This window comes from Schistocerca nitens, chromosome 5, assembly GCF_023898315.1.
Source record: "Schistocerca nitens isolate TAMUIC-IGC-003100 chromosome 5, iqSchNite1.1, whole genome shotgun sequence".
NCBI classification, from domain to species: Eukaryota; Metazoa; Arthropoda; class Insecta; order Orthoptera; family Acrididae; genus Schistocerca; species Schistocerca nitens.
In genome coordinates this window covers 398,236,681-398,251,793 of record NC_064618.1, presented here as the reverse complement: position 1 = coordinate 398,251,793, position 15,113 = coordinate 398,236,681, and the positions used below count along the sequence as shown (strand labels likewise).

The 15,113-nt window shown below is 41.2% G+C and overlaps 1 protein-coding gene across 1 annotated transcript; it reads left to right on the top strand.

Annotated features, from left to right (window-relative positions):
- The first annotated feature begins 8,357 nt into the window (after positions 1-8,357).
- LOC126260493 (proton-coupled amino acid transporter 1-like) lies at positions 8,358-14,848 on the top strand. The gene is made up of 3 exons (XM_049957822.1): positions 8,358-8,449; positions 9,974-10,058; positions 14,666-14,848. Exons 1-3 carry the CDS (start codon positions 8,358-8,360, stop codon positions 14,846-14,848), a joined length of 360 nt encoding a protein of 119 aa, XP_049813779.1.
- Positions 14,849-15,113: the final 265 nt, after the last annotated feature.

Below are 15,113 nucleotides of genomic sequence, written 5' to 3'. Positions count from 1 at the left end.
TGCAGCCATTATCACGTCGGAAACCGTTTCACGTGCAGCACCTGAGTACAAATGACAACTTCGGCAATGAGCTGCCCTTTTACACCTTGCGTACGCGATACTATCGCCGTCTGTACGTGTACATATCGCTATCCCATAACTTTTGTCACGTGTGTGTAAACTGAAACTTAATTTAAAACAATACATTCCTCCACATATGTAATTTTTTCTCGTACATAATTAAGAGAGAATTGTCTAAATTTTCGGAAATAACTAAAACACTCTAATAAATAGCTATTGTTCAGACAAATCTAGAGATTTCCAATCTCTGCCGCACGTAATAGGTAGCTTTGAAATTAGCGTTACTGTGGAAGACATTTATGAAATGTTAAAACGCATTGTAGACGTTTAATGACTGGAAGTGGTTTGGAAGCAGTTTTATTAATTGAAAGTCCATGAAATTCAAATATGGTTTCACCAATTAATGTACAATCACATTATGTTAAAATTAACCTATCAAAACGTTAAGTCTGAGTTTTCCCATGTGAACATTAACAATCTTGCTTTGACAGAGGCAGCGATGCAGCAGCGGAGACGGGCTCTGCCAGACCAACGCTCCAGGGATACGGAACCTTCGGGGAATCGGTGCCCGGACGGTGAGTGTTCCCAGGAAAGTCAGTTCTTCGCTGATTTCCCTCCAAGCTTTAGATGTAGTCCCCAGATACTAATGCATAGCTGAAGTAGTCAACGTACAATCTTAGAAAATACACCGTTCTAACTGGAGAAACAGGAGTTTCTCCTCCTACCCCAATACATCCCCTCACTCTTAAACTCTTGTATAAACTCACGGATACTTCCTTCGGCAGTGGAAGTGTGGGGAACCGTTACGTAATTTTACTTCATTGGTTGCTGTAAATTATTTTTTCTGTGCTGAAGCCTGAAAAGCAGCAACATTTAAAAGTTAAATTATTTCCTGAAGGGTGGGGAGGAGGGGGGGGGGATGGAGGAGGGAGCGGCTTGGTATGGTTGTTAACATCAATTAAGTTCCTGGACAGTTAAAATTACTCTACATCCTCAGAAGTACCATAGGGCAGTTCATTCAAACTTAAGATGATTTCTGTCTTCAGTTTGTAGATCTCCAAGCAGGAACCAAAAGCTTCCAAAGTTGAAATCAACCATAAGCTTGGTTTTACAGTAATTAAAAATCCATTATCATGGGATGGCCTCTTCTTCACTGTCTACTTTGGAAAGAATAACGTTGAGTGTGGCAGTCACGCATCGTAATGTAGCTCCGTAAAGCAACTCCGAGGCACTAGCAAAATGAATTTTCTCGCTAGAGAAAATACCCTTCAAAATACATACAAATCTTTCACATTTAGCTGCTTTAAATGTTAAGTATTACTCAAGCTACGATAAATTTCGTATAAATTAAGATAGGATAGTTCCCAGAAGGTTTATTCTTGCTTGTTTATTCACCTTTTCTTTGTATTATACGTAAGTTTTGCTAGACTAAATGTTCTTTCTGCAGTAACTTGATTTAGTGTCCAAAAACATACGGTAATCTGAAATTAGTAGCTAGAAGAAATGTACCGCGGGTGTAATGCATCGTATACAGCTGAAAATGCTGTTAATATTTTCAATTTACGTAACGCCCTCGCTTTTCGTGATCCAATATAAATTTTAAAACTTCCGGAAAACTACAGTAAGATAAATTTTGTTGATCTGCATAAACACGAGTGTAACGCAACCATGTAGCGGTCTTTGCAGACACAAAAGTTGATAAATTAAGAGGTTGTAAAATAGTCATCATAAAACCATACACGAGTAACTCTTGGTGTTTCCAGAGCGCGAACCACCTGAACTCTACTTCGGGGGTTTACTGCGCAGACCTTAAGTGCTAAGGCCGTTGGCATATCTAGTGACACCTATTTTACACTGAAGCTCCAAAGAAACTGGTACAGGCATGCATATTCAAATAGATATGTAAACAGACAGAATAACGCGCTGCTGTCGGCAGCGCCTATATAAGGAAAGTGTCTGGCGCAATTGCTAGATCTGTTACTGGTGCTACAATGGCAGGTTATCAAGATTGGAGTTTGGAAGTGGTGTTAGTCAGCATCTCCGAGGTAGCGATGAAGTGGGGAGCTTTCCGTACAACCATTTGAGTGTACCGTGAATATCAGGAATCCGGTAAAACATCAAATCTCCTACGTCGCTGCAGCCGAAAAAAATCTGCGAGAACGGGACCAACAACGACTGAAGAGAATCGTTCAGCATCACAGAAGTGCAACCCTTCCTAAAATTGCTAGAGATTTCAGTACTGGGCCATAAAAAACAGCGTGCGAACCATTCAACGAAACATCGATATGGGCTTTCGGAGCAGAAGGCCCACTCATGTAGCCTTAACGACTGCACGACACAAAGCTTTACGCCTCGCCTGGGACCGCCAGCACCGACACTGGATTGTTGAGGACTGGAAACATGTTGACTAGTCGGACGAGTCTCGTTCGAAATTTTAGCGATGTATGAATCCATGGACCTTGCATTACAACAGCTGGTGTAAGCTCTGTAATGGTGTGGGCGTGTGCATTTGGAGTGATGTGGGACCCCTGACATGTCTAGATAAGACTGTGACAGGTGACATGTACGTAAGCATCCTGTCTGATCACCTGAAACCATTTATGTCCATTGTGAATTTCGACGGACTAGGGCAATTACAGCAGGACAATGGGACACTCCAATGTCCAAAATTGATACAGAGCAGCTACAGGAACACTCTTCTAAATTTAAAGATTTCCGCTGGTACTAAACTCCACAGACTGAACATCATTGAGCATGTGTGTGATGCCTTGCAACATTCTGTTCAGAAGAGATCTCCACCCCCTTGTACTCTCAGGGATTTATGGACAGCCCTGTAGGATTTATGGTGTCAATTCCCTTCAGCCCAACTTCAGACATTAGTCGCGTCGATGCCACGTCATGTTGCGGCACTTGTACGTGCCCACGGAGGCCCTACACGATATTAGGCAAGTGTACCAGTTTTTTTGGCTCTTGAGTGTAGGTGTGAAATGTGTAAGTACAAACACACACATCAAAAAGAGTTCTGCATCACCCCGGTTGCCAGAACTCCTGAATATAGACGTCGAATGTGGATACTGTATCACAGACAGTTTGACTGTTCAGAGATGTCACTACACCCGTCCAAAGATATAAACAACCATGCGTGAGCAGCGCCTATTAGACGGAGAGGGTCCGACAGCTGATCAGTTCGTCATTCCACCAAGGAGGAGGTACACATCTCGTGTTTTCTGTAGTTCAGCCATACCTAGACGGTCAGTACCACTGTTAGAGAGCGTCAGCATTGTTACTTTGTGCCAGGAAGGGCTCTCAAAAAGGGAAGTGACCAGGCGTCTCGGAGTGAACCAAAGTGATGTTCGGACATGGAGGAGATAAACAGGAACCGTCGATGACATGCCTCGCTCAGGCCGCCCAAGAGCTAACACTGCAGTGGATGGCCGGAACCTACGGATTATGGCTCAGGGGAACCCTGACAGCAACGCAACAACGTTGAATGATGGTTTTTGTGCAGGCACAGGACGTCGTGTTAAGACTCACTGTGCACAATAGGCTGCATGATGCGCAACTTCACTCCCGACTCCATGGCGAGGTCCATCTTTGCAACCACGACACTATGCAGCGCGGTACAGATGGGCCGAACATTATGCCGAATGAACCGCTCAGGATTGGCATCACGTTCTCTTCACCGATGTGTGTCACATATGCTTTCAACCAGACAATCGTCGGAGACGTGTTTGCGGGCAACCCGGTCAGGGTGAACTCCTTAGACACATTGTCCAGCGAGTGCAGCAAGGTGGTTTCCTGATGTTTTGGGGTGGCATTACGTGGGGCCCATGTACGCCGCTAGTGGTCATGGAAAGCGCCGTAATGGCTGTACGATACGTGAATGCGATCCTCCGACTGATAGTGTAACCATATCGGCAGCATATTGGCGAGGCATTTGTCTTCATGGACGACAGTTCGTGCCCCCACCGTGCACATCTTGTGAATGAATGACTTCCTTCAGGATAACGACATCGCTCGACTAGAATGGCCAGCATGTTCTCCAGACGTGAACCCTATCGAACATGTCTGGGATAGATTGAAAAGGGCTGGCTATGGACGACGTGACCCACCAACCACTCTGAGGATCTACGCCGCATCGCCGTTGAGGAGTGGGACAATCTGGACCAACAGTGCCTTGATAAAGTTGTGGATAGTATGGAATACAGGCATGTATCAGTGCAAGAGTGCGTGCTACTCGGTATTAAAGATACCGGTATGTACAGCGATCTGGACCACCACCTCTGAACGTCATGCTGTATGGTGGTAAAACATGCAATGTATGGTTTTCAAGAGCAATAAAAAGTGCGGAAATGATGTTTGTTGATTTCTATTCCAATTTTCTGGAACTCTCGGAACCGAGGTGATGCAAAACATTTTTGGTGTGTGTATAACTCTCGACTTCTGTACAGTATCGCACCAACTTCAGAGATTATGCACTTGCAATGCAAAATGTAGTAAAACTTAGTCGTACTGACAGGTGATCAAACTCTACTTGTTTCATAACGCAAAACTGAGTTAGCGAATGAAATTTGGTGAGCAAACGAGCAATTACTACCGTTATTTGATAAGTTACTCTTGTCAAGGCATTAAAAGTCCTTTTCTCTGCAGATCGGAAAACATTTGCAGCACTTCCGAGACTGAGAATGAGGAAGCGATGCTCCTGCCCAGTAATGCTTCGAATAATCCGGACTTGTCGTGAGTATGCCTTACTGTGAAGTAATTTAATACTGATTCGCATTCAGGATGAATTTTAGATCTTTCAAAGTTAATACAGATATTAGGTTCTGTATGTATCGTGTAGAAAGACTCATGTCGTAACAGCTTTCGTAATTACTGCCATTAAAGCACTGATGCCAATGTACCTACACCACTGTAACAGTTATGAAGTTAAGCGCAGAGAATACCCAATATTATACCTGCCCGGAATCAAAACTTCGGTTCTATAATCAAAGAATTCAGCTCCTTATTTTAGCTGCAGTAAAGTAACGCGAAATTCACCTCCCAACAAGGAAGATCTTACAAAAGGGTTTTTAATATTTAAAATATTAAATTATTTGTGTTCGTCGACGAAATAACCATAACAGATTGTTAGAAACACATGAAGCTTTAAACACTCCTGGTAGCATATTTGGTGTGGATTAAAATGATCGTTTCTTTTAGGAACTGGATGGTTTTCACGAATCTTACGAAAGCCTCCATGGGAACCGGCATACTTGCTATGCCGATGGCTATACGCAACGCTGGTTTGATAGGACTTCCCTTGTTCGCAGCTATAGCAGTTGTCTGTGTCTACTGCATCCATCTACTGGTACGTATGCTTCTGAATTTCTGTTAAGATAGCATTCTGTCTGCACTGTATGCAAGAAGTATAGGGTCCTAAAATCCGACTGCGATCTTAAAATTGCCTAAAGTAGATTACTAGGCAAATAATTACTTGGAAGTGTTGATGGAGAGCGCAAAAAGTGACAGCCAAAATAGGGTAAAAGTATCACCGTGTTTTAATACTCAAAATTGTGAAGTTAGATTGTGAATTGTAGAATGCTGAGGAACTGGGATTGACTGAAAATTAAATCCAGGTTAATCGGTCGATCAAACAATAGAACTGCGAGAAAGGCATCTGTTCTCAATAAAATTTATTACGGTATTTGAGTCTGACACAAAATGACTTTGTTAAACGTTGACCCCAAATGTAGCCGATTTGTTTAGAAATTGCTGTACCGGAACTATTATCGTAACTACACAACAGATTATCACTGAATAAAACACATCGGACTTTGTTAAATCTGTTTGAAATCACAATGTAGCACACATAAAGTTTTACTCGCATTAAATCTCTGAAGGTATGCTGATATTCTTGTCATAAATGCATTTTGACAAATACTGTGCTTGACTCTGAATATGTACTTATCGTCATAACACCAGTAATGGCTTACCTGAGTAATGGGCCTCTCGCCTGCTCTGCAACCCTGTTATTTATAAAATAATGAGCCGGCTGTCAATTAAGTTTTACTCACCGTTCCCTCGATGTGCAATAGGAGACGGAATTTCATCAGTACTCAAATGTCACTCAGCACACAACTCGTGTTGTACAATGAGAGTGTGGAGTCAAATAAAACCATGAACGCAAATGAACTAATCTCATTGACAAGGAAATAACTGAATAGACAATTCAAGTTTTAACTGAGCTTCGTTAAGTCATAGCAATAATAAAACTTTCCACACTTCTCACACATCTACTAATTAGCAAAATGTCTTTAGGATCTGTCACTGCAGTGAAAGAACCATGGAACCTAATTACAAAAGGAACTTACAGAAAATCCAAACCATAACCACTGTCATAACAATCAGCGTACTGAGTAATTATAAACATAACAAACCATGTTGTCTCCAAACATTACCTCTTCTCATTGTTCCAGTATTACAATCCTTCTGCTTACCATCTCTCTTTAAATAGAATATTACAAAAAATTGCTCCAAATAATGCTGCCTCCACTCCAGGGCAGACCAGCGTTCCGTCAGTTCTAAACCAAGCGTCACCACACAGTTGCTATTTGTTCACTCTGATTCTACACTGACGAAGTAAAGCTAACCTCTCTAACACATGTCTCGAACATGGTTCCAAAATATATAATTACAAAGGCTATGTTAAAGTGATACTAGAAGGCTTGAATAAAATTTATAAAACTTACGAACTAAATTGTTTGTGACCCATGACATAAGCAGAACTATAATAGCAAATAAAGAGCCGCCTTTCAGTATCACCATAAAATTGGATCTCATTCGAATCTGATTGTACAGTAGGCGACTTCAGGTTGTAAGGCCTCCTGTTGGAAATAGGGATGAACTTTTTAAAACCAACAGTGGTATTTTAGTTCTGAATAGCCGGTATTTTTCGGTGTTTGTTCGGTCTCTGTTTTAATAGGTTTAGTTTTACTAATAAGAGCAAAAAACCGGAATGTCATATAACCATAACAGCAGCGCTAAAATTTTTCGTTTCTAAATAAACCTTTCTTAAAGGTGTAATTCTCAAAATTTGCCTTGGTTTGGAATATGAAAATAGGAAATCCGATCAGTGTTTTTGTTTTATTAACTATCTTGACACTAAATGAGCAACACAATGGCATAAGAATTGGTACCGCATTGCTGAGACAATGTCCCTCTTGCGAAGCGATGTGGCTTAATGTACACGTGACAGCGCAGTGCTAAAGAGCTAACGCCCGCCTGGTTTAAATGGTAGTTTCTCGCTGTCTTCGCTGGATATCCACTGTATTTCTAAATGGCACAAACGCTAGTCTGAAAATACTTTTATGAAGTGGCATAGCAATGAAGTACGATGCGTTATTTGGTTTAAGATATTCGATTTGTCTTTCTGCAAAATAAGAGAAAGGAATTACCGTAACAGTAATCAATTACAAACTTAATTCATCCATAGGTTACAATAAAAATAAAAAGTATCTGATCTGCTACCTGTGTCAACATAAAATGCCATAATCTGCTTGTAGCCCTTGAATACGGAGAAATTTGCTTTCACCCTTTAGCGTCGACTATTGATAATGCCCAAATAGTGGTATGATCACCGAATACATCATTATTTTTGAGCAGTGTTTCATAAAATTACAAACAGTAGGTATAAAATGGTGATTCTTTTTTGCTGTACTGAACCACTCGTCACTTCTAGAGAAAATCAGCGATCAGTCGAGGGACTGTGTACTTTTACCTACCTATTTAAATTTGAGTCTATCCCAGGTCTGTCACAGGAAATAATGGAATAAAAGCCGAAATTCGTTTATTTCAGAAACCGGTTATTTTGAGCGGTTTTAAGTTAAACTAAGGTGGAATAAAAGAGTCGTAAACCGGTTATTTCAGCGATAACTGTCATCCTTCGTTGAAAAAGAAATAAAACCAAGTTGTAAGAAATTATGACCTAGTCCATAGACTAAAATGTTAATACCGCAACGGGAAAACTTAAATGTCAATCAAATAAAACGTCAAAAGGTTGGTTATTTTAGGCGCAACCACTTCATACGAGAAGAGTGAACTAAAGATTAAAATGATTAAAGTGCCATAGGGGGTAATCGAAAATAACCGGATTGAATTGTAAGCATTCTTTTTCGGTAGTGTTGCAAAATATTAGTGCACTAGCACATTTACTTCACAGTAAAATTACGGCTATTAGTGGAATTGCGAACACAAACTTGGCAACAGAACCTTTTGTTAAATAGGTGCTGTCTTCCCGTACGCTGAGAAGAAGACTAATGGTTCCAGCCTTGGAATACGCGGACACTGCTGCTGCAGCTTGCAAGACCTCGAGGTCACGCGTCGTGCGGAGCATTGCTCCATTTGCCAGGTAAGTGAACTCAGCTGTCAAAATACTAAATTGAAATATACCTACATTTAAAGCGAAGTACCTCGGAAAGATTTGGCTCCTGAGGCTGAAATCGCTGACGTGTTTATTAAGGTTTTGTAATGAAAATAAATGTACGGTGACAGTAGTTCAAATTATCTACGAAAAATCTATGGCATATGTGCCACCTTGAAGTAGTGGGTGTGATCCCTTCACCGCCTTGGCCTCGTGCGGCAGCCCGTGTTCATCTTGGACCTCATTCGCTTCCCAAAGACACTGCTACGAATTCGATCCATAGCTGTCAGTTTCTCTACCTTCGCGGTCAAATTAGCGATAGCACCTTCGTGTACACTGATGGCACAAAGGCGGACTGTAGCGTCGGGTGTGCCTTAGTCTTTCGCATCGACCATTTTCGGTATCGGCTTCCAGAACACTGCTCGATTTCCACAGCAGAGCTTTTCGCAATCTATCAGACCAGCTAGTACATCCCGAGATACAGGGTTTTTAATTATCACATGCTCAGATTCTCTGTGCTCCTCGGAGCCTGTGTGTGTGCAGCACACAGTCGAAGCCTTGGTGCAGTGGGTCCAAGAAAGCTTCCACTTGCTCTCTGTTAAGGGAGTCACTGTGATGTTAATGTGAGTTGCCAGTCACGTCGGTCCGACGCGAAATGAGGCTGCTGCCAAGGCTGCAGTCCTCCTACCTCGGCCTGCTAAAGATCTTCCAATGCTTCGGATGATCTCTGTGTGGCCGTCTGTGGGCAGACGGTGTCACTTTGGCGTCACCACTTGTCTGTTCCTAACAGGAACAAGCTTATGGAAATGAAACCGGTCCCGACGGCTTAGCCAGCCTCTGTCTCGGCCGTCTCGTAGCGAGGACATCATTTTAGTTAGGTTGCGTATTGGGCACTGTCATTTTAGCCAGCGCCATTTGTTCCGTGGTGATCCCTTCACCACTTCGTACTCATTGTTATCAACCTTTGACGGTTCGCCATTTCCTGATTCAATGCCCTATTTTTAATCTTAATTTCCAGTGTGTTATCGGTAGTTTTAGAATACGAGGGACGGGTTACCGATAGCGTTCTACTTTTTATTCGTCGTAGCAATATGGTGAAAGACATTGTTTGGTTTGGGGCCTCCGCTGTCTCTACAGCGTGCTTCGTGGACCTTTCTCCAAGGGGACGTCCTTGCTTTTAGCTCTTTCCGTCCGGCGACTGGGCTTGACATGGTCACTTGACTTTATTGATGTTCTATGGTCATGACCTGGGCGTTTGACCTCTGTTTTTTTGTGCCCTAAAACAAAACAAAAAGAAACTGAAGTACTGGATAACTCAATCTTTCCACTTAATTTGAGTTCCAGCTAATTCAGTTCCGCTGCGTACGATCCAAGACAAACCTGTCCATTTGAACAGCAATTAGCTTGTTCGTAACGATTTGTTAGTATTTACTCGTAGTCTCAAAACATAAATTGAAACTTAGAAATAGCAAAGCAGAGCAGAAGTTTGATTAAAAATTTGTCATTTTCCAGAGGTTTCACGGAAGTCGTCCTACTGGTTTACATGATAGGAGTTTGCAGTGTATACGTGCTGTTCGTTAAAGAAAACTTAAAACAGGTGAGTAGACAAGTAGATTGTTAAGAGATACCTGTTCAGATAAGTCTTTTTAGCAAGAAAGTACATGACTTGTATCTGTTTTTAGTGTTAGCATAAAAATGAATAGCCGTTTGGGAGCGTTGAAGGAGGGATGGTTAACGAGAGAAGCAAAGTACTTCTAAACAATTTGACTGAAATGAACAGCAGCAGTCTATGCTAAACAGCCCCATTATTCCCCCCAAAACACTCAGCACTTGTAGCCATAGTAATTAGCTACGGTAATCTATTTAACTAGGAAACCGATGACTAAAGCTAACATTTCGTTCTGGTCGTGGTATCGTCCCAGTCTCACTGGTTGGTGACTCTTCGCATAATGATAGGCTTCGCTCCTGAGAAAATTCGTTGTGAAGTAATCCTGCAAATTACCTTCAGGTTTCCTTATCATGAAATAACTTAAGAGCTATTAAAAGTTTCGTAACAATTTAATGGGAACTTAAAAGAATTTTAATAAGCAAAAGTAACAAAATTTTGAAGTACTTGTCAAAGTGCCTATTATTACTCAACGAAAACTTTGAAACCTATCTGAGTAAATTAGTGTCTGTGATAGAATATCGACGTGCCGGACTTGGGTACAGTAAAGTAATCTGAAGGATGGGGGTGGTAAAGTTTGGGTTTCCTCTCTTCAAGCAGGTTGAATGCTGCTAATTGTAAGAATTTTGCGTGAAAGTTTATTAAATGGGAAGCTCTTTTGGTCATTGTAACATTGAGATGTAAATACAGATAAAACGATGAGCCCGTAAATGTCTAAAACTGAATGGCATCTGAGAACGAAGAGACTAAACTGGTAAAGGAACTGTCTGCACCATTAAGTGGCACGACAGCAGTAGGTTTCCGTATGGGAGAGGAAGATAGTAACAAATGTCTAGAAACAGAGGCAATGTTAAAGCAAAATGTTTCATCTATAAAAAATGAAACTAACTAGAATATCTGATTCAGCACAACTTCTTAAGAAGCAGAGAAGACAAAATCCTAGTAATTGGTGCAAGCGTGGAAATTCTTAAATATCAGTGGAATCAATGATAGACCACGTGTTGCAGATGGTCAACAAATATGGTCTCCAGCGGATGATATTTACTCAAAGACAGGACGAGAATATTACTGTGGGGCTAAGTTAAGCATTTGAAGAAAACTGGAGTAGCAATGACTGCTAGGCAATCAGTTTCTACAATACATTTAATGGTTCTTAAAGGCCAAGCAACCATAACTGATTTTATGTAATACTCAACTCAGGCGAACTCACTGGACGATTGAAACTTATTTTTAATTTTCATTAACGGGCTGTTTCCAGAATGACATTTTCACTCTGCAGCGGAGTGTGCGCTGATATGAAACTTCCTGGCAGATTAAAACTGTGTGCGCGACCGAGACTCTAACTCGGGACCTTTTTACTTCTGCCAGACGAGGTACTAGCAGAAGTAAAGCTGTGAGTACCGGGCGTGAGTCGTGCTTCGGTAGTAGCTCAGTTGGTAGAGCACTTGCCCGCGAAAGGCAAAGGTCCCGAGTTAGTCTCGGTCGGGCACACAGTTTTAATCTGCCAGGAAGTTTCATATTAACGGGCTATTGATTATAGGAATTTCCTAATTTGTTTTGAGGAACTGTCTAATCTCACTAGAAGTTAAGTGTTAGAGCACTACTGATTAATGAAGCTACCTTAACACTGCCCTAGTCATTTGCATTTGCTCATTGTTCTGTGAGACATGACTGTCGGTACGATAATACTTTTCAGTTATGAAGTCTATACGTTATAAATTACGAAATTATAACAATGGAAAAATTTAGTGGCCTTCAAATAAGTTTACAAAATCCCCTGAGAACTGTGACATTTCCCCGAAGATCCCAGAAAAATAAGGCTGATATAAAAGGAAATGGGATTCCTAAAACAAGTTAGACGCATCATGCTAGCATACAGTAAGTTCCTAATAAAACCACACTGTTTGAAACAAAACTAAATGTTTTAAGCATTTCATGTAGCATAAACACTAACTAAAACTTACTTTACAGCTCATCGACGTGTCCTGCAAAGAAAATGAGTGGAGTTCAATTGATTATTTTCTGCATCTGGCGCTGGTTCTAATGGTTCTGGTTGCTATACCAAACCTGAGTAGCCTCAGCATCGTCTCTTCTATTGCAAACATAACAATGGTTGTTGGCGTGGTGATGTGTCTAGGCATCATCTGTTACCAAATATACGTTGACGAACAAGCTGCATCAGTGGAATACAACAGGAAAACGGATACATGGTCGAATGTAACAATATATAACGTTACAGTCGAAGCTTGGGCTGGTTGGGATAGAATACCGCTTTTCTTTGGGACCGCCGTCTTTGCACTCGAAGGAATAGGCGTGGTAAGTAGTCTCGATTTTGACGACTATTTTCAATTATGGTATATAATCAGTCAATAATTTAGCAGCTTTTGTTCAAATCTAACGACTGCATAAATTAGTCTACTGTTGCAACCGTAACAGCGGAACTGATTTGAGTGATAATCCTTGGTTTTCCAAAGTAGCCTCGCGAAAGCCTTTGTTTAAAGTAGTGCAAACTATTACATCTCAATTTTCATATTAAATGCGACCACCAGTAGCAAATCAGTGTCGTTCGCTGACCGAGCTTTCTCGATAAAACGTAAGTTGCTCCTCTTACAATTCTGTTGTAGTAGGGTGAAAGATAAAAAAAACCATTAACTTAAGCTATGTGAGACCTCAGTCTTCTGAAGTCATCAAACGCTTCCTTGAAGGCTACGCAGCAGACATACACATTGGAAGTAGCCCGTGATAGGGCAGTCCCGGGCTTCATATAATATGGATCAGTTAGTTAGTCTAGACAATGTAATAGGGCTTCGTTCTTGCATGCTCGTTCATATGTGTAAGAGGAAAGAAACTGCCTCGTAAATTTAGTCTGTAATGGCTAAACACTGTAACCTAAAGCACATGCCGAGTCCTACATTTCCAATTCCCCGTACATAAATATTTGTACTTCGTGTCGCTATTCTCACAAATCACATCCATTTTTGTATTCCTTTGCGAAACATTAATCTCAGCATCGCATAATATGAACAGTAAAAACTACTTGACTACCTCTGTCTAAAAAAATTTCTCCTGTATTACCGCCATTAGAGAACAGTCTCCATACATAAATCTGTCGCCACACACACAATGCTAAGAGTTGAGTGTTAGAACTGGTTTTAATAAGATAGATGTATAATCCGAGAGTGCAGGCAAGGCTCCCGCTGTCAGAGGACCTTGAAAAACTGAGGTGTGTGCTTGTGAAACCATACCAGAATGATGTAACTGTTCAGACTGCCATAATAGTTCTCAGTACTTCATACTCTGCCAGCAGCCGCGAGTGGGAAACTTAATCAGGTTCTATGGAAGCCCCGTGGACATGAAGAAAGGAAACACTTAAAAGTACCAACTATAGGTCACGCGGTCACCGTATAAAGACACGGAAGTCAATGCCAATACAGCTGAAGAATCAGTAATAGTTAGTAACACTATAGCTGCCGTTAAATATGAATATTGATTTAGCCGAGATTGCTTCAAAAGCTGTTTGGAGATTCCTGACTCCCCTCCCTGGCCAAGATCTTTCCTTCTCTCCCTTCTACTGTTTTTATCGTTTTTAGATTTGGTTAATCTCCTTTTACATTACGAACTTTTATGTTCTAGCGGTTGAACGCTTTTGAATAGCAGGTGGTCTTCAGCGTACTGCATCAAAGGTGGGATATTTCCTGCCTCTGGCATAACCTTGGGGTTGCCCACTGGCTGACTTCGCTCCTTTTTTTCACCATTGACAACAAGATTCCAGTTTTACGTTTTTTAGCCTTTTACCATTTATCGCTATGACCCTTCTGATACGTAAATCCATCCGAATGGACCACCTTTGAAAAAGGGACTGATGACCTTGCCATTTGGTCCCTTCAACTCCAATCAACCAACCAACCAACGAAGGTTACTTCAAAGTTCCCATTTTCATGTAACTTGTGTGGAAACTTTACTCCTTGCAGGCTGAGTGCTCTGCATGCATGTAGTTTTCATTGCGTAAACATAGTTATCCCACTTGAAACAATCTGATCTATAAAAAAGTAATTAAGCTAAATTCACCGCATCATTAAATCATCAGAATCGTGTGCGATGCCTGTATGTCTCCAATCCTATACGCTGGATCAGACACGCGAAAGACAGATGTTCCTTAATTTAACGAACAGAACATATACGTTGCTTTTTCTCAAGAAAATTGTCAGTTATTCGGGAACTTAAAGGTATACACGCGTCCATTTCAGGCCATAGAGCAGGCTGGCAAGCTACTCATGGCAAATACATAGCACTATTTTCTGGTTCCTGTTTAAGTATTCACTAAGAAAAATACCAATGCGTAGAACAGTGAGCTATCCACTGGTGGACTACTTGGTACATCGTAACACCACTATTTTCTGTAATTACATTGAAAACTGTAGACTAGTTTCCACAGCTAGAGAAATCTCCTCCAAAGTTAGTATAGAAAGTGATGGAAGCCAAAACTTACTTCATAATAGTGTTCTGGTTAGAGGTGACTAACTGCTCGTTGTTGACAGGTATTGACGCTCGAAAATCAGATGAAGGATCCTACTAATTTCCTGAAAGGCTGTGGCGTTCTGAATTTTGCTATGGCCATAATTGCTATCCTGTACATTCTGATGGGCTCCTTGGGTTACTTGGCATACGGCGAGAAAACGAAAGGAAGCATCACACTGAACCTTCCACCAAATAACACGTAAGTAAATCTTCTTAAGCTTCGTAGATTTCAGTTCGAAGAGGGTCGGGGATTGCATGGTGTATACCTACTGAAACATAACGCAGTTGGAGAAAAGCTAAAGTTTTAGTGGTCCAAAGAGAAAATGCAATAATAATATGTGGTATTCCACTACTGACGCAACATGTCTAGCGCAGGTCTAGTTTGAAAGCTAGATAACGAGGCAACATATTACAAACTACTTAGCCTAACATCTTGCCTGTGATCCCGCAACAAGTTCATAATTTTTC

Excerpts from the sequence above, each read along its gene's own strand:
- LOC126260493 (XM_049957822.1), top strand. The coding sequence starts at position 8,358 with ATGGTTCCAGCCTTGGAATACGCGGACACTGCTGCTGCAGCTTGCAAG. Across the intron at positions 8,450-9,973 it reads AGCATTGCTCCATTTGCCAG|AGGTTTCACGGAAGTCGTCC; the intron begins GTAAGTGAACTC and ends GTCATTTTCCAG. Across the intron at positions 10,059-14,665 it reads TTAAAGAAAACTTAAAACAG|GTATTGACGCTCGAAAATCA; the intron begins GTGAGTAGACAA and ends CGTTGTTGACAG.